Genomic DNA, 27,234 nt, shown 5'->3' with positions numbered 1-27,234 from the left:
TTGCGAGTGAGTGCAAGCATGCATATACGCTTACTCTTGTATCTCTCAGTCTGCAGTTTTCCAAATCAGGTTGCTCACATTAGTTCTTGCTGGATGACCAAGGCACTGGGGTACAGAGCCAACACACTTCCATGCTCTTTCAAGGCAATGAAAGCAGAGAACACTGTAACTGTCCTTTCAGATGTTCCATCTTCTGACCTACAAGGGTCTCAGTCTTAGCAAGTGCTTTTTCTCAGTCCTATGCAGGATGTTGCTAACATGTGATACCAGTTGTTTACTGCAGCTGTTTGTTTACATTGAGGACTGATGAGCTGTACAGTCACAAGACCATTTTCTTCAGACAGATCCCATAGACTTGCTGTTCAACATCACACATAAGAATTCTTGCACATATTCTGCAAATATAGCACTCACTGCTTCTTATTAAGAATTAAAATTCTTAACCACAGGGAGTTGGACTCGATGTATTCTTATACATCCCTTTCAGTTTGAGATATTCAATGATTCTATGATTCTTTATAGAGTCCTAAAACTGTGTTTCCTGGCAAAGCCACCAATACCCATATAGCAAGGTCAGATCCAAAACACAGCTATAAGGATCTCCAAGAATGACCTTCCTCCATCCTGATGCTATCTGAAAAGCCTCACAGCTAGCCAGTTCTTCTCTTTTTTTAAAGTAATCTCTCATTTCTTTTCTAATCTAGATAAATATCCCAACTAGCGCTTAATCTTTTGTTCTTATCCATATGCTTCATGCAGTAGATTTCTTTGCAGATCAGGAATTCATCCATTCCTAACATTCTCTCTCCTCATTGCTAATGATCTTTCATTGCTAATAATCTTTTTGAGTTGGTTGGTTATACATTAAGTTTTTGTTGCTATCTTTTCTGCTTCTGGAGATCAGTTGCAATTAAATTTTTGTGTCTTCAAGGTAAATCCCAAGAAAACCTGGTGCAGTGGCTTCTGACTTACCTTAAAAACAAATCACTCATACCAGTTCCTCCTAGCTGATAGGGATAGCTGATATCCTGGCTGTGGTATGGCATGCTAGACAGTAAAACCAGCTGAGCTTGCTGTCCTGTGTTGTGATCCCCATCTAATTTTTTAAAAAGATGTATCACATGAGGTGGAAAGCAACACTCTAAGCTGTAGTTCCCCACAATTCCTGTACCTGCTACGAATTATGTAGCAGTTCATTCCTGCAGCCAAGAATGTGAATTTCAGATGGCAAAAAACCAGTTAAAACACAGAACATGTTGTGCGGCAGAAAGTACAATTCTTCCTGAAGTGCATCCTCACTGTCCCTTCTGGGAGGGGTGTGTGGTGCCTAGAAAGTTATGACGAGAGAACAAGGAAGGAGGGCAAGGAGTGAGACCTCCATAGTGCTGTGAGAAGAAGATCTCAGAAAATAGGCTTGATATTTTTCAAAAGAAGAGAGTTTGTAGATTTTCTATTTAAAACTGTGGATTTTAACTGTCAGTCTGTTGGCTTTTTGTTTGTTTATCTTTTAAGTTAAATGAATCTGCAATTTTTTCAATATTAAACTATATTCTACAATATAAACTTTCCATTATAGCCCAATTTCCAAATGCAAATATAAATATATACCTGACAGCCAATGCAAAAATTACTAACAATTCTGTAGTAGTATTAGCTGCACTTATTTGCAACATTTATATACCAAAATTTATATTCCCAATGGGTAGGAGACACCTCATTTGCAGAGATGCTGGACTTCTAAGACTTTTCACCAAATCAACAGGAGATTTAAGTTTATGTGATCTCTGAAAGTCAAGTCTATGTTGAGTTAGATGCTGAACAATAGAAAAACAAAATCATTGTACACTACTCAAAATTTGACCCTAGACAGTTTTGCAGAAGAGCTTGCGAGTCTACATAAAAAGATGCCAAATGACCGAAATCAATTGACCAAAGAAGAGAAAAACTTCCTGCTACATAGCTTTCAGCCATAGCACTTTTAACTTAACCTCCTTCAAAACCAACAAACAAAACAAGCACTAAATTACATTTTTGAGCAGGAAGTTTTCATTTGGTAACATTCCTTTGAGCAAGGTACCCAGGATGTGCAATGCAGAACTTTCTCAGCATCAGGAGTCCAATTTGCCTACAATACCATCCCTTCCCGTTTCCTACATCCTTCATCCAGCCCTTTTCCACTTGTGCCAAATACACTTTCTTAAGAGTTCCCTGTTGCTCCGTGAGGTTCTTGGGTAACAGACATTTCACTGTAAACTGACTGACACATTGTCACCTGACACTGAGAGGACAGACAGGTTCTCTTAGGGATATTGACAGAGTGATGACGGCATTAAATCAGTTACAGTTACAGCTTTATTTTCTGCTATGATTGGTATAGAATACAGTTTATTATTAGAATGGCACACAATTTTTACAAGCAGAGTCAACACATCACAATCTGTAAGCAGCAAAATAGAGAATTTATAATACAATATAACTTACAATTTTTAATCATGTGGACCCTCTGCAGATAAGGTTATATCCCAGCACATGGTTCACTGTATCAGTATTGCAATCAAAATCTAGACTCAAAAAACATAGAATACAAGTAACTTAGTCCTCAGGGGAAGCAGAGTGCTGTGAAAATGTCCCTGGACAGAGCGTCTGGGGTTTCACTGTACAGCAGCAGCTCCCATCCAAGTTCTCCACTTAGGACTTGCTACTTCTTGATTTTATGGACACTGTTCTGGGTGGTGTTACACTTCCCTGTCACCACCACTGGGCTGGTGACCTTCAAGGCCAGCAAGGAAGGCACCAAGGAACCTTGAGGCCTGTAGGGAGGGGAAAAAGAAATCCATTCAGATTGTCTGCTTAGTGCACAGGACCTTCGGGGTCTGATAATGAGGAAAAAGGAAGGAATCTGTGTCCCCCTCAGGCACAGAGAACGGCTGCCTGCTCTGTAAGATGACGTGAGTTATGCCGACCACATTACCACGGGTAGGGAGCAGGGGGTATTGCTCACACCCCCATATAAAAACAGTGCAACCTGGAAGGCTATTTAGCTGATTTAAGCCAATTTTCTAAGTACCATTTTTAGCCGTACTTGCTAGTTAGGCCACAGATTACTGCCAGGGGGTAGTGATGGGACAGCAACGTTCTGCCCTTGCCTCAGCCAATAAACAGAAATGGGGCAAGAGGAAGAAGTAGCTTCATCTTTTTTTTAATACATGTCAGCATATAGGCCCCAATTATAAATAGAGCACAATTTAAGAGTTACCGATTACCTAGTTACTCAGACAAGGACAGAGTGACAACAGAAAAATAAGAATATAGCAAGAACAGCTGGAGGTAGTGCCAAGTATGGCATACTCAGATCTGATTTTTCAAAATCCCTGAATTCCTTGTGTTTGATGCACTGTTATTTTTATTGGCTATATTTGCTGTATTCTCTGATATAAAACAGAAACACAGAATTTTCTGAGTTAGAAGGGACCGACAAGGATCATCAAGTCCAATTCCTGCATGAATGGTCCATATGGGGATTGAACCCACGACCTTGGAGTCATTAGCACCATGTTATTTCTGCCAAACAGAGAAAAGAAAATATTCCAAGAAAGCAGTAAATATCAGTCATTAGGAACACATTACAAATGTTACAGAAAACAGTTTGAGATTAAAGCAATTAATAAAACTCAACCATTTAAGAATTTTACTTCATTTGATTTTAAGTTTTGTGGAAATATCGCTTTTTGTGGAAGTTTTGCACACCTATTTTATAAGCACAAGATTTTTTTTATAGAAGCATAGAATCATTAAGTTTGGAAAAGGCCTCCAAGATCACTGAGTTCAAGCTTTGACCAAACACCACCTTGTCAACTTGCTGTAAGATAGATGGCAGAATTAGCTATTCTAATTGCTGCCGCTACTTAGGTATTCAGACTGAAGATTTTGACTACGCAAGGATCAAATGCAATGCCTGGTGGTATCAAAGGAGAAATTATCCCTTATTTTAGTAAGCTTCATATAAAGATCATCTCTGTTTATTGATCTTCACCACAATAAAATTGGAAGTAAGAGGTATATAATGTGAGTTTAAATAACTATTATTTAGAACATCATAATGTAGAGGAAAGTGCATCTGCTACCAACAGAGCCATGGTTTAGAATCACAGAATAATAGAATCAACCAGGTTGGAAAAGACTTCCGAGATCATCAAGTCCAACCCTTGATCCACTACCACTGTGGTTACTAGACCATGGCACTAAGTGCCACATCCAGTCTTATCTTAAAAACCTCCAGGGATGGAGAATCCACCACCTCCCTGGGCAGCCCATTCCAGTGTCTGATTACTCTCTCCATAAAAAATTTCTTCCTAATATTCAACCTAAACCTCTCCTGGCAGAGATTAAGATCATGCCTTCTTGTCCCACTGCTAGTTGCCTGGGAAAAGAGACCAACCCCCACCTGGCTACAACCTCCTTTCAGGGAGTTGTAGAGAGTGATGAGGTCTCCCCTGAGCCTCCTCTTCTCCAGGCTGAAAAATCTCAGCTCCCTCAGCCTCTCCTCATAGGACTTGTGCTTGAGTTCCTTCACCAGCCTTGTTGCTCTTCTCTGGACCTGCTCCAGCACCTCAATATCCTTCCTGAACTGAGGGGCCCAGAACTGGACACAGCACTCCAGGTGTGGCCTCACCAGCGCTGAGTACAGGGGAAGAATCACTTCCCTGGTTCTGCTGGCCACACTGTTCCTGATCCAGGCCAGGATGCCATTGGCCTTCTTGGCCACCTGGGCACACTGCTGGCTCATGTTCAGCCACTGTCAATCCAAACTTCCAGATCCCTCTCTGTCTGGCTGCTCTCCAGCCACTCTGTGCCCAGCCTGTAGCGCTGCATGGGGTTGTTGTGGCCAAAGTGCAGGACCCAGCACTTGGCTTGTGAACCTCATCCCACTGGAATCAGACCATCTCTCCAGCTTGTCCAGGTCCCTCTGCAGAGCCCTCCTGCCTTCCAGCAGATCAACACTGCTCCCCAGCTTGGTGTCATCTGCAAATTTGCTGATGGTGGACTCAATCCCCTCATCCAGATCATCAAGAAAGATATTAAACAGGACTGGGCCCAACACTGATACCTGGGGGACACCACTAGTGACCGGCTGCCAACTGGATGCAGCACCGTTCACCAGCACTCTCTGGACCCGGCCCTCCAGCCAGTTCCTAACCCAGCACAGAGTACCCCTGTCCAAGCCATGGGCTATAACTTTTTCAGGAGTGTGCCATGGGAGACAGTGTCAAAGACTGCTGAAGTCCAGGCAGACACATCCACAGCCTTCCCCTCATCCACCATGCAGATCACCTGATCATAAAAGGAGGTCAGATTGGTCAGACAGGACCTGCCCTTCCTAAACCCATGCTGGCTGGGAAATTTTAGCCAGGAAATTGCTAGTTAAATTCTTATCAAAATTCTGATGTCTGAAGTCACTGTATTACCCTTCTTACATTACTTCCTTTAGATCCACCTTACATCACAGACCTAAGATTTCAAGCTCCAGCTAGAAATGCAAATCTTGTGCAGACTTTACCGTGGAAGTCTTATCAAACAGAGCTGGTAGAAAACTCCTAAACCAGTATATTCAAAAGAAAATAACTTCTCTTGTGAAATTGTTCTGAATTTTTTCTGATTTTCTTCCCTCCTGCTCCAAAGGCTGCAAAACTGAGATATTTTATCTAAGATTGAAAATACTTTCATTTAGATAGAATACTAATGCCACTTTTGACTATTCATTGTTCACCTTTATAAATGTTCAGCCACCTTGTAGAACCATTCTGTTTTAAAAATTGTACTTTTTCTTGCTCTTAGTGAATATAAATGAGAACAGGTTTGCCCCTTCTTCCAAAAATATTCTCAACTGCTCTCCTACTCCACACAAATTGCTAGTTCTGGATCTTGCATATGGATCCACAATTTGGATTTCCATACAGGAGAAAAAGTTAGAAGTTTAGTTCCTGCATTTCTTACATATACATGTAAAAAAATATTGAATACTTTCACTATGTTTTATCAAATATATTCTTTGAAGCTATATTTCTGTTAACTACTTTGATTGAAAAAAATAGGGACACTTGTAAAGATAAATGGCCTATTTGTAGACTGTGACTGTGAGGTAACTTGATAACTTTTTTTTCTGCAGGCTACTGATGGCTGTGATAGTTAAACATGTTCTGTGCTCCAGAAAATTTCTGCAACACAGATATAATTTTGGTCAAAATATTTCAGTGAAACAGTGTTCTAACAGAAATTACATTCTGGATAAACAAATCTCTCTAGGGAACATACTTGTTCCACTCAGTTCCAGTTTCAGCAAAGACACAAGCACATGAATCACAGGTATGAAATCCTTCTGCCTTTAGTCTACCCCTCAAGCTTATAAGGCACGGAATTCCTGCAGTTTTCCTGCTGCCTTTATATCATGCTCTAGACATAATAAGATCTCTTTGTGCAGAATCGTTCCACTCTCCCTCCTGTCCTCTGTAATTTGCTCACCTTGGAAATGACAGCTTCTCATTTTAGGAGTGAGTAGTGGAGATAGTTATGGCATATTTGACCCTGTTGGGAATCCTGTTCTTCCCGGCCCTCATTCTGGATATATTGCTGAACTCTCTGGATGCCTTGGACTCCACTGAAGGATTGCAGTTTTACCCTCGAAGTTCAACATCCCCGGCTCTGGACTCCTGCAAGTGGAGACTGAGAGAAGTTGTTCTACAACGACAGAGTAAATTAGAGACCTGTGGAACCTTCAACATCAGTATTTATGGAGTTTCCAAGTTCCCCGGGATATTAACGAAGAGACCAGTGTATAATACTGCTCACTTTTTGCTGCTGCTGTGGTAGATTTCCGGGGTAAACTATTAAGCATGCAAGATTTGTGCAGAAATGAAAGTAATTTTGGATTACAGGTGTTACAGAGATTTTAAGATAATGTACAAATCCCTAATAAAGTCCGTGAGGTGTCTATACAGACAATATACCCTCTCTCTGAGGCCTCTTACTGTCCTTCTCCTGAAACCCTTCATAAGGAAATGTTTTGGCAGTGAATGACGTCAGGGAAAAAATTAGTGTCAGTTGTAAAAGACTGGGATGAATAACAGAATAGGCTCCATGAATTCCTAACAGAGGTGTGTGGATACTTGGATTTTCTAGAGTTAATAAGATAAAAACTTTGATTAAAATTTATTCTCGACTTCATGCATTTTTTAAGCCTTTCCTTTACATAATAAGGACTGCAGACTTTCTATTCAGTTGAATAGGAATAGGATTCCTATCTTCTACTCTGCTGCCTATTTTCATTAAGCTTTAAGAAATTTGGCATCTGAATCTTTCACCTCCTCCTTCATTTTTGGTTTAAACTGTTCAAAAAGGTCAAAATTATTTAAGGAAGGACTTAGAAAAAAAAATAAATCTTGTGCTCTTTCATCAACCTGATCTTGAAGCTCACCAGTGATCCTTGCATCATATTTCAAGAGCTAACTGTTGGGGAACGCAGGGCAGAGTGGGAAGAATTTCAAACTTGGCGAAAGATTTACAGCCCTGAATGACACCTTTTACACCGGACAAGACCTTATTTTACTGGACTTTACTTTACCACACCGGATTTGACACTACCCTGAACTGGACAGTTATTCCCAGTTGTTCCCTGTTTGTTATTGTATGGTTATGTGGATGTTTGTACCCCAGTTGCTGTTTTTAAAATTTTCACCCTCCATATTGTCTCCCTCATCCCCTCAGAGTTTTCCCGCCTTTTTCCCTGTTTTCCCGCTCCTCTGCCTGCCATTGGTTGAAGTTTGCTGCAGTGCAGAGGTAGCTGTCATTGGTCCCTTTCCATAGTTACACCTGAACTCCTCCCCTTACTACCCAGTTGTCCAATCACCCTCTCTCCCAAGCTGTCAATCCCATGCACCTCCCCAGTTCTGAATCCTCCCCTCAGACCTACCCTATTTAAGTCCCTGCTTGTCCTAATAAAGTTGGCATTGCCTCACGAGATCTCTACTGTGTCTCGAGCCCTTCTTGCAGTGCCCGATCCCTTTCCTATCCCTGCGGGTCGTGGCAAGTGGCGCCCAACGTGGGGCACATTAGAGGTCCCTTGCATCAAGGGAACTCCTGTGCCTTCGCTTGAGCTCAGGCATCCCCAGGAGAGGGGATTGCTCCGCCGGCCCTCCCCTGCAAAGCTGACGACTGTGGGCTTCTCAAGTCGCACGGGTCGCACGCCGGAACAGGTGAGCTGCAGGGGACATTCCCGACACCTCCACCCCACACCTCACCCCAATAATTTAAATTCGAAAGGAAGGAATAACACCTGGGAGTGTTGAGAAACCCAATTAACAGCATGGGACTCACACTCTCCACCTCCCAGAAATACGTTTATCGCCGCCTCAAGGATTTTGTTATCGAGCACGGTCACCCTTTAGATAAGAAATCGGCGAAAGCCCTCGCCAGATGGCTTGACCGTCACGGTCATCAAGTTAACAATAACACCACATTTGATAAATGGCAAGCCATCGGATTTCAACTTTGGCGAGAGAGTGGCAAGGGTGACCGGCTCGCAAAGGAGGCGCTTATCGCCTGGAGGCTTATTCTGATGGTGCTTCAGCACCAGATGATGAATAAGAATGACAGCAATAACATCCAAGAAGCTGCATCCTCCAAGTTGACCGAAGAAAATAAATCATACACAGACAAGGACACGGACAAGGACATTAAGCACACGGACACGGACACTTTTCATTCGGACAAGGACACCGGGAGAGGGAAGAGGAACACCAGCTATAACACACAAAATGGCGGGAGGGACACGGACAGCGAGTCACAAGATGGCGGGAGGGCGAGAAGACAAGGATCGCGGTGATCACGAGATGGCGTTGAGGAGGCGGGGCCCCGGGACGCGCGGGAAAAATCGAGGCGGGAAAAGCGGAGGCGGGCTCTTGTAGCTCCACCCACAGCGCCACCTCCGCCCCCATATACGCGCATGCGGAGCCCCTCCCCAGACACGCCTTCCTCCACGCCCTCTTCCGCCACTCCGGACTCCTCCCTGGAACCTTCTCCCTCCCGGAAGTCACGGGGTGCAGTGGGCGGGGCTAGGGCAAAGGCCCGAAACAACATCCGGCAAGATGGCCGCGCCCATAAGGCCCAGGCCACCGAGGCCTACTCCGCCCGCCGGCACCCTCCCTCTGACTATCATTGGCCACCGTATTCCCCGGATGAACCATCCGACGCTCCAGACATCTGGAGAGAGTTCCGGGAGGAAGCGGCATCCGCTAAGGATGCGGAATTTTTAAAGGCCTTCCCAGTATACTACGAAGAGGGCAAGCCACCAGAGTGGCGCCCAATCTCGTATCCCATGCTGAAAGACATTAAGAAAGCAATAGTGGAGTACGGGTTGGGCGCCCCCTTTACCCTCGGATTGTTAGAGTCCTTCTTCTTGGCATATACGCTGATTCCTTTTGACATACGGGGTGTGATGGGAGGGTTGTTAACGACCGTACAGGCCTCAGCTTTTGAAACAGAGTGGAAAAAGCGGATCGTAACCTGGGTGAACGACCGGATGGAGAGGCGAGGTATTCCCCCGCGGCAAGCCATAGACATGCTTTATGGTGAGGGCGATTACACGCGTAGAGGGGATCAAGCGAGATTAGATCCTAAATTGCTAGATAAGTCGAAAGAATTGGCATTAGACGCCTTAAAGAAGGTGGCTGACGCATATGTGCCGACCCCCTCCTTTACAATGATTGATCAAGGCGTGAAAGAACCGTTTACTGAATTTATAACTCGGCTAAAAGAGGCTATTGCCAGGCAGGTCCCTCAAAAAGAATGCCAGGAAATTCTATTTAGGAAATCGGTCATCGAAAAGGCTAATGAGGACTGCCAAAGAGCGCTTAAGCTCTTGAAGGATCCCACTCTATTGGATATGATTGAAGCGTGCAAAAACATCGGATCAAACTCCCATAAAGCACGTCTAATGGCCGACGCATTTTCAGGTCCCAACCATTGCTTCGAATGTGGGGAAAAGGGACACTTCAAGAAACATTGCCCAAAGTTGTCCCAATCAACACCTAATCTACCAAATACGTTGTGTCGTAGGTGCGGGAAGGGACGGCATTGGACTTCCAGTTGCCGGTCCCTTACCAACATCAGTGGTGAACCTCTCCCTCCGCGCCGTTCACCTCGGTTACAAAAACGGGTGACCTTCTCGTCCATGCCGGACCTTCGGTCGGGTGAGTGTGGGCCGTCGGGAAACAGGGAGCTGAGCGCTCGGGGGAGCGCGATGACACAAGTTGCCCCCCACGTGCGCTCGATTCTGCGCCAGTCATCGCGCCCAGCTACCCCGTAACTCGACGGCCGCTCCCTGACCCGGTCCCGGTGACGAGTCAATGCTTTCCACTCCCCTGGGTTATCCTGTCGGTCGTGCACCCCTCCCTTCACCTTAGCTCTTACGAACAGCTTGCCAGGGTCGAACCGTCGAAAGCGGTTGACCCTGATGCTACTTATTTAGTCACCTCTCACTTTTCGGCAGTGGATAAGGGAGTAATGGTGGTGCCCACTCTCCTGACTGGGCTCACAAACACTAACATCGCTGTTTGCTTGTGTGTTCATACCCCCCCCGTGCAGCTGGAGGACCATTCTCCCGTGGCCAAGATGATCTCCATGGATGACTTGCTGTGTGTGCTGTCTGTTGACGAGGAGCAGAGAAGGAAGAACAACAAAGAAGTTTTGTGGTCTACCACCCTTGAGTCCTCTCGCCTCGTTTAATTTATTATTCGCAGCCCAGACATCCACAGCGAGTCAAAGTGGAGAGTCTCTTGGACACGGGAGCAGACGTCACCATAATCGCCTCCAAAGACTGGCCGCACGGATGGCCTGCACAAACGGCCTACGTGCAAGTTAGCGGCGTGGGGGGGACACAATACCCAGTCCGGAGCAAAGAGGTACTCACTGTCTATGGGCCGGAGGGCAGACCAGCGTCCCTCCAACCTTACATTCTAAACATACCAATTACATTGTGGGGACGGGATGCGATGGGGCAGTGGGAGCTCTCTTTGAGAACCCTGTCTCCAGAAGAAAATTTTTAGGTGGGGTCACTGAAGTGAAGCAGCTCCCCAAACTGAGCTGGAAAACTGATGTGCCAGTTTGGGTTGATCAGTGGCCCCTACCCCGCAAAAAGCTGCACATTTTAAATGACTTAGTGAATCAAGAATTGGCCAAAGGACACCTGGAGTCTTCCACCAGTCCCTGGAACACTCCAGTGTTTGTCATTCAAAAGTCCTCAGGTTCCTGGAGATTTCTTCAGGACCTGCGAAAAGTAAATGAAGTCCTAGAACCGATGGGAGCCCTCCAGCAGGGAATGCCATCACCATCCATGCTCCCTGCTGAATGGCCCTTAGTGGTCATTGACATCAAGGACTGCTTTTTCCAGATATATTTAAATTCGGCTGATTTGGTTCGATTTGCTTTTTCTGTCCCAGCCATCAACGCTTGCGAACCCCACCGCAGGTTCCAGTGGAAGGTGCTTCCCCAGGGGATGAAAAATTCCCCAACACTCTGCCAGATGTTTGTGGCAGAGGTGTTGCGTCCAATTCGGCAAAAGCATCCACAATCAATCATCTTCCATTATATGGATGATGTTTTGATTTGTGCCAAATCTCAATTGGCTGTAGACGAAACATTAAATTCAACCATTCTGGCTCTAAAAGATAACGGATTGGAGATATCCCCTGAAAAAGTTCAAAGGGAAACACCTTGGAGGTATCTTGGGCTCAAAATTACAGAGAAAACTATTCGGCCTCAAGCAATTGAAATTAACAAGAGAGTCCAAACCTTAAATGACCTCCAAAAGCTACTGGGTGCGATCAATTGGATCCAACCTGTACTGGGGATCACAACCGGGGATCTGCACCCACTGTTTGAGCTACTTCGAGGAGACGCTGACCTGTCCCCCCCCCGCCATTTAACACCAGAGGCGGTTGAAACCTTATCCATTGTCGAAAAGAAAATAGAGGAAAGACAGTCATATAGGAGGATGGAGGGACTGCCATCCTCCTTAATAATTATCAGAGAAGAGAAACAACCTCTTGGCCTTCTAGGCCAGTTTACTAGCGATCAAAAGGACTTCTGTCTGTGGGAGTGGATGTTCCTCCCGCACCAATTCGGCAAGACGATCACCACAGTCTCGGAAATGATTGGCAAAGTAATATTCAAAGGCCGCACTAGGTGTTTAGAACTCAGCGGTGAGGAACCAGATTTTATTTACCTCCCGCTGACTTCTGAGCATCTAGACCAACTGCTGCAAACTTACATTGATTTTCAAATCGCCATCGAAGGCTACCCGGGAGAAATTCGATTACACCTCCCGGCATGCCCATTTATTCAAAGGTTGATTAAAATTCCATTAAAACTAAAAATTGTTCAATCAGATTTACCTATAAAAAAATGCCAAAACCATATTTACCGATGGCTCTGGGAGAACTGGCAATGCGGTGATAATTTGGCGAGAAAAAGACAATTGGCAATATGATATACATAAAGTAGAAGGTTCTCCCCAAATCGTGGAACTTTCAGCAGTTGTGCGAGCTTTCCAAATTTTCAGTGGTGAACCGATTAATATCGTCTCAGATTCGGCCTATGTCGTTGGTGTGGTCAAGCGTATTGAAAATTCTTACGTAAAAGATGTATCTAATCGGAGTTTATTCGAACTGCTGACCAAATTATTGTCTTTGATCCAGAACAGACAATTCGGCTTTTTCATTGTCCACACCAGGTCACACACCGCTCTACCCGGTCCTGTGGCGGAGGGAAACCAGCTTGCCGACCATCTGGCAGGTATAGTAGTTACTCCCAATTTGTACCAGCAAGCAAAAATATCTCACGAGTTTTTCCACCAGAATGCGCAATCGCTACAGAGACAATTTGGCCTCAAATTATCACAAGCCAGGGAAATTTTAAAAACGTGCCCTGATTGTCAGATTGTCACGCCAGTCGTCCCGGAGGGAACTAACCCGAGGGGACTTTCAGCGTTAGAAATCTGGCAATCAGATGTTACGCACATCCCTGAATTCAGCAAACTAAAATATGTGCATGTATCTATTGATACCTTTTCAAAGATGATTGTAGCCACCGCGCATGCCGGCGAGAAAAGCCGTGATGTAAAAAGACACTTTCTGTCCGCATTCGCGAGGATGGGCGTTCCGAAACAAATAAAAACAGACAACGGGCCCTCCTATGTGTCTGCGGACACAAAACGGTTCTTTGAACAGTGGGGAGTACACCATACCACAGGGATCCCTCACAATCCCACGGGGCAGGGTATAGTGGAGCGTGCCCACCAAAACATTAAAAATTTGCTGATAAAACAAAAAAGGGGGAGTATTGGCCTGTCCCCCCAGGAAAAATTAGACAAAATTATGTATGTTTTAAATTTTTTGAACATGCTGGAGGAACAGGACACCCACACAGACAGAAGTCCAGCAGATCGCCATTTCAGAGCAAGCTCCACAAATTCAACCTCTCAAAAGGCTAAAATCATGTACCGGGATCCGCTGACCGAGACATGGACGGGCCCTTTCCCCTTAATAACATGGGGGAAGGGCTACGCGTGTATTTCAGGTCCGGACGGACCAAAGTGGGTCCCGGCCAGGAGAGTGAAGATCCACCAAGACCGAACTGCACCAGAACCGACATGTTCCCACCTCGCTTCTTCGTCATCTACACCGTAGCCATCCTGGGGCTCGTCCCTCTCAGCAACGCGACACCTCTGCGGGAGTGGATGAGCCAGCCAGGAGAGAATCTGTGGGTAACGCTGGCTAAGGCTACCGGCACGGACACCTTGTGCCTAGCCTTGGCCAGCGCAGGGAGCCCATTCCGCACCTGTCTCATAGGGGTTCCCATCACCCCCATGGAATGGGACTCCTTTGTGTCCCAAACACGAAATAAGGGAGCCGTCCCACTCAATTCCTCTAACCTTGCCCAGACAATCGCAGCACTTAATTTCATTGACATTCCGTTTCAAGAAATTGATTTGTTAGGATCGCTCCCCACTACAGCTTGTGTTATCTTTCATCGTTACACCCAACCCATTTTGTTTACTCCCCATAATGTTACTGCTAATAACCCCCTTTACTGTGAAACTACCTCGCCGTGGTGCAATGGCTCGATGGTTACAACTATCCCTACTGAACATGTTCCTAGGAACATGAAACTCCCAAAGGGATATTTCCTATTGTGCGGGGATCGGGCATGGCCAGGCATTAGAGCCTACCCCGAGGGAGGACCCTGCACAATAGGAAAACTAGCCTTGTTCAACCCGGCGAAATTCCAATTACAAAACCAATTCGTCTTCCCAAAAACCTGAGTTAAGAAGTCCCTTTCCTTCTCAATGGGAGCACCCCTTCGATTCCCCGGGTCCAAGTCCGCTGCCCCTAAAACTCGATCTGAGACCCCTTCACCGATTCGGCTTCAAAATTCCCTCCCTGCACCACATGTGAATGTTGGAAAGCCGCAGTATTGGCCCACTCCTCTGCCCTTCCCAGAGGACTGTGATTCCAACATTCATATCTGGTCCAGGGTGAAGAATTTCTGGGCGTCCTTCCCTATCCCCGGGATAGGGACAGCACACGCTCTCTCTCTGCTTACGCACCTTGGGTGCTGGTTAACCAAGGAAGCGAATGCAACAACCCAAGCGATTGAGGGCCTGCTGGCGGACACCCAGAAATTAAAAGAGGTGAGTTTGCAAAATCGAGCGGCCATAGATTTCCTCCTCCTGGCACACGGTCACGGGTGCCAGGAGTTCGAAGGCATGTGTTGTATGAATTTTTCGGACCATGCTGAATCCATTCACCAAAGTATTAACCAGCTAAAGAGCCTGGTCCGAGAAATTCATCAAGACAAAGGCGAAGGACTCGATAACCTCTTTGATTGGCTAAAAATACCAAATTTACCCAATTGGACCCGAAAACTTATCATTATATGTCTCATTTCCCTCTTTGGTTTAGTTTCGTTATGTACTATTTTACCTTGTTTGATTCTTTTTCTAAGAAAAATGCTGATATCGTCGGTCACCACTAACATCGCTGCTGCACAATCAAACAAAGAAGGGGGAGATGTTGGGGAACGCAGGGCAGAGTGGGAAGAATTTCAAACTTGGCGAAAGATTTACAGCCCTGAATGACACCTTTTACACCGGACAAGACCTTATTTTACTGGACTTTACTTTACCACACCGGATTTGACACTACCCTGAACTGGACAGTTATTCCCAGTTGTTCCCTGTTTGTTATTGTATGGTTATGTGGATGTTTGTACCCCAGTTGCTGTTTTTAAAATTTTCACCCTCCATATTGTCTCCCTCATCCCCTCAGAGTTTTCCCACCTTTTTCCCTGTTTTCCCGCTCCTCTGCCTGCCATTGGTTGAAGTTTGCTGCAGTGCAGAGGTAGCTGTCATTGGTCCCTTTCCATAGTTACACCTGAACTCCTCCCCTTACTACCCAGTTGTCCAATCACCCTCTCTCCCAAGCTGTCAATCCCATGCACCTCCCCAGTTCTGAATCCTCCCCTCAGACCTACCCTATTTAAGTCCCTGCTTGTCCTAATAAAGTTGGCATTGCCTCATGAGATCTCTACTGTGTCTCGAGCCCTTCTTGCAGTGCCCGATCCCTTTCCTATCCCCGCGGGTCGTGGCAGCTAACAAGTCTTAAAACACTTAAAATCTTTAAAAAAAAAATCAAAAAACAACCCCCAAAAAAGACTGTTTTGCAGCTAAATCTGACACAATCTAACACAGCTAGTACATAATAGATAATGTTGTTTCATAAACTTCCTTTGCAGTTCTTTGTCTCATTAATGGCATCTTCTGTGGAATTCTAGAGTATTTGCAAGAAAGAAAACATTCTGCAGAGTAAAGAGAAGTCAGCGATATCTGCTGCATAATAAAAGTGCCTCTGGGGAGGGTAAAATAAGAATGCCTAATTGTATTTGAACGTGCAGATGTATTTTTGCATAAAACTCCACTGCCTTTTAATGCTTGCCATAAAAAAATATATGGGCATTTGGACACATGGTGATAGAAAGAAATAACTTGAATTGAAAAAAAAATTAGGCCAGGAATTATTTGCTTTCAGTAAACCTTAGTCAAAAGGTTTTTCTGAGGCTAATCATGGAGAAGGAATTTTAAAGACTTACAGGTTGTTAATTCTAAGAAAATCCACAGCTAGTAATTTTTATTAACAGAACATGTACAAAGAATCTGTATAAACTTCCATGTCTAAGAAACAAAGACAAAAAGTGTTTGTATATATGTTTTCCAGAATGATCTGTTGTATGTTCTTTTTTTACTCCTATGTCTAATACGGACATGACCTGGAACTAGAATGCTAGGCTGGGTGAAAATCTGGCTGAATCGTGACTCCTCTTGTCTGTATCAGCAGTTTAGGAAGAATGACTGTCTGTTTGAAGAAGTTTTAGGTGTATTTATAGTGAAAATGTATAGCAGACGGATACTTTAAATAGTGCTCAGTGTGCCTGCACTCCACTCATCTTTACAACATGTAAATTCAAATACTCTTAGTTTACCGAGTCAGGCTTCCCTGTATTTCACTAATGAGTTCCTGGTTTAAACTCCTGAAGACAGATTAATGCTTAATGTATTGCGACCATCAGTGTTAAATTAGCTGAGAATTCAGGCTGCAGCTTTACTTTCCAGTAGCAGTATATAAAAATGATTCTTTCTTTCTGTGTATCCTCACTGTATCAGACTCATGTCCTTTTATTTGAGCGACTACACTTTCTCCTGTTTTTTCACCCTTTATAGCATCAGGGAGTCAACAAAGCAGTGAAAGAAACAAGCCATATATTAAGACATTTGTTATGCTGGATGCACTCAGGCTTGATCGCACTCTTAGCTCTATAGATGAGATTTAACCTAGTGGCTACTTGTTATCTCTGTGCGCTGCTGTACACACAAGATTGCAAATTGAGATCAGAATTGGACCTAAGGAATCATTTTTCATAATCACACAGGTTTTTTTCTGTAGAAAGGCAAAATGATGCTGTTAAGAGACAGCAACTGGTAACAGATCTGGGTTCATAATTAAAGATTACTGATGTGACCCTTTCAAATGAATTATGAGCTCTCATTCATTACCATTGATACCAAGGAATGTAAGAAGAATCCTCATCTTGTTCAGCTATCTTGTTTAATTTTTCATAATAAATGTGATGTTCTCTGAGGTGACAGTACTGAACGTCACAGAAACAACTAGAAGGAACTAGCATTAAGTACTTTGGTTGAAGATTGATAGGCAGGTACCTGGATTAAAAACCAGAAAATTTTAAAATATACCTTAGAATAGAGCAATCCTTCAGCTCCAGTGCCACCTCTCAGTGTAGAACTATGCTGAAGTGAGCTTTGTACATAGCTTTGGTTGAGGTCTCTTAAGAGGTATTTGTCAGCCAGCTATATCAGACAGTGAGTGTTTATCTTCTATTTATTTAATTCTCCCCTAAACATCCACTGGTCAGATTATGTGACTAATACATCTGTTCTAGAACAAGCAGCAGTTTCGAGTATTGAGGCCATGTTGCTGAGAACACAGCTGCGTTGGGCAGGGCACGTCTCAAGGATGAAGGACCACCGCCTCCCTAAGATCCTGCTTTATGGTGAACTTGCCACCGGCTGCCGCATGAGAGGAGCTCCAAAGAAAAGATACAAGGACTCCCTGAAACAACATCTCAGCCTTGACCATATTGATCAACATAACTGGTCTACTCTATAACGCAGCTGTTTCTTTTGAGAACGCAGGCAGGATCACTCTCGAGGAGAAAACACAACACAGAAGGAATCACGTCTTGCTGATACCATCCACGGAGTCTTTCTGCTGTGCCTTTTGCAACCAGACTTGTCTATCTCGCATTGGCCTCTCTAGCCACCAGCGTGCTTGTAGCAAATGTGGGTAGAGCCCTTCCTAAATCTTCGTTCGCAAAGCCTAGCCATGAGATTTAATTCTCCACTTAAGTTCACAATTGAGGAGTAGTTTGTTCTTCTCAAAGTATTCTCCTTCTGAGAACATCTTGAATGATGTTTCCAAAGTAGCAACCTTCAATAGTGAGTCCCGTGTCATGCCGAAGTTTTACCTTGTTTTTCTTTCTCATGTCCTCAGCATCGAATCAAAGGACAACAGGAAAAGGCGATCTCAAGGGCTTTCAGCCAAAGGGTTATTTACTGACCTAAAGAACACTTAACACACCCACAGATCCCGCATGATGATAGACGGCTGAACACCTTTCCTTTGGGAGTGTCAGCTGGAAAAATTACCTGCATTTTACAAAATCAGGGGCAAGTAATACTTTAGAGTGAAGAGGCTAGGGCTGTGATAAGCTTTGCCACACCTAGGTTTAATGTCATTCAATTAAATCACAATAATTTATGACCAAACAGATACCAAGAGCCACTTTTGAAGTCATGACGGTTAACAGCCTAATGGCTTGCGGGGGTGGGGGAAAGAGAATTTCCTTCCGTTTGAGGCGATTCCGGCTGTAGGTCACCCCGCGTACGCCCCGCCTCCGTCGTCTGCCCCCGACCGAGGGAGAACCGGCCGCGCCCCCCCGACCTGTTGCCCCCAGGCTGTGTCGGAGCCCCGGGCGGTGTCGCGGTCATGTCGCGACACAGGAGGGTGCCGCGGCGACAGCCCAGCGGGGCCACGGGGGGCTCGGCTGCGGCGGCGAGCGCGGTGCGGGCCCGAGCCGAGGGGCTGAGGGACGTCCGCGTGGACGAGGAGGTGGAGATGGCGGTGCAGCTCGCCTTGGAGCGCTTCCGCAGCGGGGAGGAGGCGGGTGCGCTGCACAGCCCGGCCCGGGGGACACGCGGCGCGGCTTTGGGAAGGGCATTGCCAGGAGGTCGAGGGAGGGAGGGGATCCCGCCCCTGTTCCCGTCCCTGGGGAGGCACGTCTGGAGCGCTGTCTAGTTCTGGGCTCCTCAGTACAAGAGGTACCCTGGAGAGGGTCCAGTGGAGGGCAGCAAAGATCAAGAGGGGTCTGGAGCACCTCATGGAGACAGAGACGTGGGAGCTGCACTTGTTAAGTCTGGAGAAGAGAAAACTGGGAGGGCAGCTCATTAACACATGTAAATATCTCAGAGGCGGGTGCCGAGAGGGTGGTCCCAGATCTTAAGTGGTGCCCAGGAGCAACAGCCATAAAGTAAAAGCACAAGAAATTCTATCTCAACATGAGGGAGAACCTCTTTCCACTGAGGGCGGTAGAGCACTGGAAAGCTGGCTGGTGCTCTGGGCAGAATGTCTCTCTCTCTGGGGACATTCTGGACCCATCTGGACATGTTCCTGTGTCACCTACTCCAGGTGACCTTGCCTTGCCAAGAGGGTGGACTGTATGATCTCCAGAGGTCCCTTCTAACCCTCATGGCCCTCTGATTCTGTAACATCGAGATAATATGTCAACAATGCTGCCTGTTGTGTTGTTAAGTGGTTTTTTTTTAATTATCATTTTAGAGATGGAATTTCCTTCTAGTTTCACTAGTACTGAAAGAGCATTTGTTCACCAGCTCTGTCAGTCTCTTGGACTGGTATCTAAAAGTAAAGGGTAAGTTGGAGTCCCAGTTTTCTTTTTTTTTTTTTGGTGCAAGTTTATGGAATTTCATGACTAGTGTTAAAATGATCCATGTTTCCAGCATATCCCGCACTGTTGCAGGGAATACTACTAGAGAAAAAAGTTTTAAAAGGATAAAAAGAAGTATCTTTGTGCTTTCCTGCTTAGAAAAACTTCTGACTTGCTAGTTTGAGATAGATTGTGCTTATACTGTTTTGTGGATTTCATGACTCCATAAAAAAGACTTCTCACCATGATCTACTCTGTTTTTTCCGAAGTTTTTGCATAGAACCTTATACCTTGACAGATAAGAATTAACCTAGAGTAGGCTGCTTACTCATAAAACACTTTTTTATTTTTTTTCCCCTCCCAGCAAAGGAGCAAATCGATACCTGACTGTAAGGAAGAAGGATGTATCAGAACTAACACATGCAGTAATGACTTGTGACTTGGCTCTCCGTACAAAACAGGCAGTTCGGAGTTTAATTCAGAGTTTTCCTGTCACAAATAAAGAACGCACGGAACTTCTACCGAAGACGGAGCGAGGAAACACATGTGCTGTTGAATCTGGTATGGTCTGTGTGTCATCTCATAGGGACTTGTCAATCAACAACACTTGAAAAAACTGCTTACAACCCAAGTACAAAACAAACCCCTTTCTGTTCTGTCTTCTTGCCTGTCCTGATACCTTTCCCTCTAAACAAATACCTTAATTTTCTTGACTTTTGCTTGTTAGTAAGAGGTCTTTTATTACTGGTGGTGTGAGGAACTTGGGCAGTCATATCACCCACTTTGCAATGTCTACCTTGTGCTGAGTTAATTTAGAATCTTTGAGCCAAATCTTTTTGGAAATAGATTTCTGAAATACAGGTTCTTAAAAGTTCCATGAGGTGAGGTTGGAGTCAGGTGTTACTGTGACTTTGTGTCAGAACATCCTTATGAGAAAATGAGGTTGGCTGTTTTGCATGTAGAAGTTCATGTTTTTGATAAAGCAAGAAATTTATTTTTTGTTTCTTCATCTTATAAAATAGATTTGGTCCCTAAGAGACTACTGTCCAGACTCTTCGATTTCTAGAATACAAAAGAGTTCACTGGAAGACAAACTTCTCATATGTTTTTGGTTTTTTTTTTAAACAATGCTTTTAACAACATTATTGCTTTAACAGTTTTGAGTGTAAGAGTTTTGTTTCTGTGTGCAAAGCTTGGTGTAAGGGTTTCATTGAATGTTTCTGATTTCTGATGCTTTAAGTGCTTCCTTTGCTATTTCTTCAGTTGTTTCAGTTCTTTGATAGGATTATTTAATGAACAGAGGGAAGGTACAATAAAAGTACTGAAACACAATTCCTTAGGAATGTCGGGCATAAACTAATGAACAGTGTAAAATTCATCTTTCTCTATTTCCAAAGAATGTATTTTTGATTCTTGTGATCTATTGGTCTGCATTTGTCTTGGTAAGACAGAGCTTGCAATTTACTGTGTGAATCTGTTAATGACATTAAATGTATATAATGGAGTTTACAGAAAGCTTTTCATTCTTCTGGCAAATAATTATCAAGGAGTTACAGAATAGCATTTGCAATGCTGAATTTGAAGTAGCCTCCTCAGAAGATGTGCAGATTCTTTGGCTACTGTCGCTTTGCTTTCTGATATATCACACTGTGCTCTAGGTACAGCATGATTCCAATAGTGTGATTGAAGGGAAATCTTGGGCTAGAGCATTAGGTTATGTAAGACTGACTGAAAGGAGGTCATGAAAGACCAGTGAGGATGTGAAAGAAGCCATATGAATCACAGTAAAGTTAATTTTTGTCAGAAGACATGCTTGGAATAGCTTAAAGGTTTAACTCTGTAGTGGATATATTTAGGGAAACTGTGCAGATGTGAGTGTGTATGCAGATAAAACATCCAAGAAAATGTGCCAGGCTGCTTTTCCATGGTTTAATTTCCCTTTTGGTCTTTGAAGCCTTTTTTGATTTCAAGAAATGGACTGAGATAGTCCATTTTTGTTCAAAATATTTATGAAAGTAATAACTCATATGAAAAATATTTATTTCAAGCACCATAACAGGACATGTTGCTATGCATATGACTTTTAAATGTGTGGTGGGTTTGACACTTTACCTACAGGAATGCATATAAAGTCAGGAATGTTAATTTTTAAGTACAATTTTTAAGCAGTGTTTTAATCACCTTCCATTTTTCCATTCTTTTGTCTGTATAAGTAAATTCTTAACTTCTCTTCACAGAAAACAAAGAAGTGAACAAGACAAGTGGACGACTTAATGATGGTATCCCCCAAGTTCCAGTGAAAAGAGGGGAATCAGAGTTTGATACCTTCAGGCAGTCATTGCCAGTTTTTGAAAAACAGGAGGAAATTGTCAAAATAATAAAGGACAATAAAATTGTTTTGATTATTGGAGAGACTGGATCAGGAAAAACTACTCAAGTATGTTTCTTTAATGAAATAAAGAAAATAACAGTATTTATATGAAACTAATGCCAATTTTGTAATATTTGTAATAACAGATTTCTTTATGCAGTTTTAAGGCTCTTGTTTTCTTGTATGATCAAAAATCTTGTGTGCCAATTCACTTTCTTTGCTTTTGAAATACTAAGCCAGCAGATATGTGCTGAAAACATAAATAGTTCTGAACAATTTTCTGATAGGTACCGTTTTTTCATTAAAATAATACAAAATATTGAAGGGATAGTGGCTGTGAGTTTTGTTTTAGCCCTTTTTCTTCTCAAGCTAGTTCCATTCTTAGTATCCAAGTAGTATATTTTTGTGCTAAAATGAAAGATTACCTACAGGGCCTTTTTTATAGATTACTCTGAAGCAGGAGAAAGACACTTCAACTTTTTTTTTTTTTTTTAAAAAACAGATTGTACTTAAAATCAGAAATTTATTTTTGCTGCCTTTCTGCCCCTTCAGGTACATTTGCAATGATAATCCTGTTGTGAATCCTTTTGCAACCTATGTAATATCGAGATGCAGTTAAATTGTTTTCACTGTGGTAAAAAACTATGACTTTCTCAAACTAAAAAGTAAATTTGAACTACTTCTTTACAGATCCCTCAGTTTATTCTTGACGACTGTTACAAAAATGGAACTCCTTGTCGTGTATTTTGCACTCAGCCAAGACGTCTAGCAGCTGTTGCTGTGGCTGAAAGAGTGGCAGCAGAAAGAAGAGAAAAGATTGGCCAGACAATTGGTTATCAGATCCGCTTGGAAAGCAGGTACTATGGATATTTCTTAAAGTCAGTTGATCATGTGTTGGTATTGTAAGTCTTGTGTAGATTTAAACTACAGTATATTTGGGATACAGCCTAGTAAAATCTCCATGTATAAAGTATAGGTGGGATATGTCATTGCAGGTAACAAATGAAGAATGAAAAGGACAGTTTTGCTCCTGTATTTGCAGTTTCTTGTAGTAAGTTGTCTTATAGAATTGAATTGCAAGTGCTTTCTGCTACTGTCTTCTAGGGAGAGCGTGTGTGTGTAAATCCTTGTCTTATTTTCAAATTAGATCTATACTTCCCTCTTTGTTTCTTCTCTTTTTCCCCCCCCTCTCTATTTCTAACATGTGGATCCACAAGTTCTGTAAGTTTTGAAGGTAGGTCTGAAGACAAGCATGGAGACATAAAATGGGAAACAACAAAATTGCAAAGTGAATGATGATGTTGAGCATTATTTACCAATCTGCCTTGGGTTAAATTTACTTTGCTTCAGCTCCTGTGTTTAAAGCATGAAGTGATATAAAAGAGATTTCTCTGTCACCTGATGAATTTGTTCTTAAAGCAGAGCACGAATGGATTGAAGACTGAAGATTGTTTAGGGTTTTTACATTCTTTGAACTGTGTATTTAGTGGGATTTTCAGGAAGGGGCAGCAGCTGGGATATGATTGAGAAGAAGATGGCAAAAGGTAAAAAGATAGCTGGTTATGTTGCTTACATGGGTGAAGATAACACATAACTAATGAAAATTAATGCACTTGAGCAACAAGGCCAAGTTATGGGTTTGAATATGCATATGAAATCTCACAAGGCTATTAAGGGATTAAAAGAGCTAGTAAAGATATATTGCAAATAAGCTGAATGATTAGTTTGTGGAAGTATTATGCTGGCAGAAGAACAGCAAAGTATAAGTCAGATTAAAATGGAAGAATTACTGGAAGCAGCGTGGAAAATCCAGTTTAAGAACAATCAATAAATTTACTCTAGAGAAAGACTAAAAGGGAGATATTATTTCCATCACTGAGCAAAAAAAAAAAATCTGGGGTGGAGGTGTTTAGAGATGTTTACAGTAACACTGAAGTCTAATTTTTAACTGTTAGTAATGACTATTTCTTGGAGGCTACTGAAGAAGAGAGAAGGGTAGAGATGTAAAGAGGAGGTAGAGCATTCCTGTCTAGTATACGTTCCTTGAATTTAATATGTAGGAGAATTTTTGAAAGGAGGGATTAAATCCAATCTTGAAAAGAAATGCAAGAAGTATGGAATGACATCCAGTGACCTCATATCTTCCAGACAAGAGCTGTAGAGTACAACACGAAGTTTTCAGTTCCTTTAGGATTGCAGTACTGGAGAAATTAGTGGCAATTGCTGGTTTTACTGGCACAGCTAACTGCCATGAGTGAAGGGCTCGTGGAGGACTATCTCCCATGGGAGAGATCCCATGCTGGCACAGGCGAAGAGTGTGAGACCTCCCCATGAGGAGGAAGGAGCAGCAGAGACAGTGTGTGATGAACTGACTGCAGTCCCCGTTCCTTGTTCCCCTGTGCCTTTGGGGACAGGAGGCAGAGCAAATTGGGAATGAAGAAGTCCTGTGAAGCAGGGAGAGGTGGGGGGAAGGTGTTGTAAGATTTGGTTCTATTTCTCATTATTCTACTCTTGATTTAATTGGTAATAAACTAAACTAATTTCCTGAAGCCGAGTCCGTTTTGCCCGTGACAGTAATTGGTGACTGGTGTCTCCCTGTCCTTGTTTTGACCCCATGAGTCTTTCACTGTATTTTCTCTCACCTGCCCAGCTGAGGAGACGAGGGATAGAGCATCTTTGGTTAACAACAGGCATCCAGCCGGGGTCAGGCCACCACATGTAGGCTTGGTTATATCGAAGCATATGCTGAAAAATTGGAATCTCTTTTTCCAAAGCAGTTCACGTTTGATTTTCCAGTAAATGGGAAGACATGGAGAGGTTCTCAAGGTTCTGTTTCACTTACTTATTTGTTTGTTAAAATTTGAATCTCGCTTTTTCAATTAATCCATTGTCTGAAGTTTTGGAGCATAAACACTAAGAATCTTCAGGAGCTGTCTTGGAATAGGCATAGTTTATAAACAAGTGGTCTGCATGAATTCTTTGGTGAGAGAACTGTAATTCCTCTTATGGTGAGCTGCTCTTCAATCCTTCAGTTTTCAAGCCATGGAAAGCTAGCAGCCTTTAGGTGGTGCAGAAAACCTGAGTTGTCTTTCTGAACTGTTCCATAGGGTTTCTCCAAAGACACTGGTAACGTTTTGCACTAATGACATGCTGCTTCGCACGCTGATGGCAGGAGACAGCACTTTGTCAACCGTGACACATGTTATTGTGGTAAGGACCCTGCAGTCTTCCATGTGGGGGGGAGCAGTATGTGTTACTTGCTTATTGGAAGATGAGGTCCTCATTTTTCTATTCAGTTGTTGAGCATTTTAGGTGTTTTTGTGTGGTAGAATCTGAATTGGCTTCAAAGACTTACTGATTCTTTATTGTAACGTGCATGGTTTTGTGTGTTTTGGCGCTTCTTTGTGTGTTGTTTTCTCCTGTAAAAGTATCTTATTTAGGTTCATGCCAATAATTAATTGTGGAATTATGATGTGGTTCAGGACGACAGACATCTAAATTTTTCTGAACTTTCTCTGTCAGCAGAAAAGCCTGAGGGAGGCTTATGTAGACGTGGTTCAATGTGAGCATGTCTGAATTTCTGTTGTCATGTATTTTTTTTAGCAATACCAGGTTTGCGGTCCATTTGTTTGCCCAGTGTTTTCAACATAATGTGCAGTCTAATTTCTAGCAGATTATCTAAGTGTGCTCCTTTATGATTATGTGAATATTCCTATTGTGGAACTCGGTAAGTCAGTGGAATCAGAATGTTTACCACAATATTACATTCTCCACTGCTGAAGACAGAAAAATCATGGTAATTTTATGTGCCTGCCTGTTTATCAAAGTGAAAAAAACCCATGAAAATGACTCATACATTCCTGACTTCAGCTTACAGATCTTGCATTTGGGTCCCTGTTTCATAATATAAAAGGAAACAGAAGAATGACACAGATGATAAATCAACCATGTGCCTTAATTGATGATAAGCTTTTTGCGTGACTATATAAACAGACTATATTTTTTTTCTGTCTGTGTGTTATCATATATTTCTTTAAATGCTCATCAGTTGAGAAATGAGAATTGTCATTAAAATAATATTTATAGGATTTGTGGTTTGTGGCATTTTATTGAAAGTGAGGTTTAGATACAAGAATTAGAGAAGTTTCTGACACTCACTTTGACCTCTGAAGTTAAGATGTATTTGACTTGTGCATTGCAGTGTGCTCTGCTCTGATATCTTTATAAAACCTTTTGAAATACATTTTTACTTATGGATGGTTAAAGAAAATCCTTACTTAAACTACACTTACATATTTTTGTGCCTCTGTAATGTGACACTAATTGTATATGTTAGTTTTTTTAAAGAAGTTCATATTTGTCAAAAGTTATGTTCTTAAATATGTGATGTTTATCTGTTGGTTTTGGTTGTTCTTTTTCCTTTTGTTTTAGGATGAAGTACATGAGAGGGATAGATTCAGTGACTTCTTGTTAATAAAACTGAGAGATGTATTGCAAAACCAGAATAGTTTAAGATTAATTATTTCTAGTGCTGCTCTAGATGCAAATCTTTTTATTAGGTATTTTGGAAGTTGCCCTGTCATACACAGTAAGTATGTATTTTAACTCTTAAATCCAAGTAGACCTGCCCTAAAACTCATAGATCTTATTAAACTGTAGCAGACTAGTCTGAGTAAAGGCACATGATGAATACACTGAGTGTTAAAGCAGTGCTTGTTCTTCGTGTCTTTCTCTTATTTCATAACTATTTGCACCTAATTCAGAGAGAAGTAATATTCTTATTGTTGAGTTCTGTAAATGGAGTCATATCCTGACCCCCTTCATGTTCAATTCAAGAAGCTGGAAAAGATTGTTAAAGTGCTTGTCTCTGTGGTGACATAGGTCCTAGGATCTATAACCGTGTGTTATATATTAATACATTCCAGTAGGTTCTAGTTCATCAGGCCTCATAGTCATTGTTAGTGGTTACTGGATAAAACACAGATAACTATACATGTTCACTTCAGAAATATGGTCCTAGGCAAACTGGGGTTCCATTTTTAATGGCATGGTTCTTGATTATAAAGGAAAGTTCTAGCAGTTCATCTAGATAAATATTCAGGAAAGACATGCAATTTCTCTTAATTTATGTTCAGAGTCAGAAACCTGCAGTTAGATTACATTCAGACGCAAAGAAAAATTATCATTATTGCTGTTTTAATTTCATTTAACTGATCTTTAGTAGAGGTAGGGTGTGT

The 27,234-nt window shown here is 42.8% G+C and overlaps 1 protein-coding gene across 2 annotated transcripts in view; it reads left to right on the top strand.

The window, feature by feature from the left end:
• The first annotated feature begins 18,605 nt into the window (after nucleotides 1-18,605).
• Nucleotides 18,606-27,234, top strand: part of YTHDC2 (YTH N6-methyladenosine RNA binding protein C2) — a 28,555-nt gene continuing 19,926 nt past the window's right edge. For both annotated transcript variants that reach the window (XM_064642678.1, XM_064642677.1), the window contains exons 1-7: nucleotides 18,606-18,849; nucleotides 19,521-19,611; nucleotides 19,991-20,187; nucleotides 21,864-22,063; nucleotides 22,688-22,854; nucleotides 25,105-25,207; nucleotides 26,429-26,585. In XM_064642678.1, the coding sequence (XP_064498748.1) occupies nucleotides 18,672-18,849; nucleotides 19,521-19,611; nucleotides 19,991-20,187; nucleotides 21,864-22,063; nucleotides 22,688-22,854; nucleotides 25,105-25,207; nucleotides 26,429-26,585 (1,093 nt within the window). In that variant the 5' untranslated portion in view covers nucleotides 18,606-18,671. The remainder of the gene's footprint in view (nucleotides 18,850-19,520; nucleotides 19,612-19,990; nucleotides 20,188-21,863; nucleotides 22,064-22,687; nucleotides 22,855-25,104; nucleotides 25,208-26,428; nucleotides 26,586-27,234) is intronic.

This window comes from Pseudopipra pipra, chromosome Z (genome assembly GCF_036250125.1).
Source record: "Pseudopipra pipra isolate bDixPip1 chromosome Z, bDixPip1.hap1, whole genome shotgun sequence".
NCBI classification, from domain to species: Eukaryota; Metazoa; Chordata; class Aves; order Passeriformes; family Pipridae; genus Pseudopipra; species Pseudopipra pipra.
Note: the sequence above shows the minus strand (reverse complement) of the source record. Positions and strands in the feature narration are given on the sequence as shown.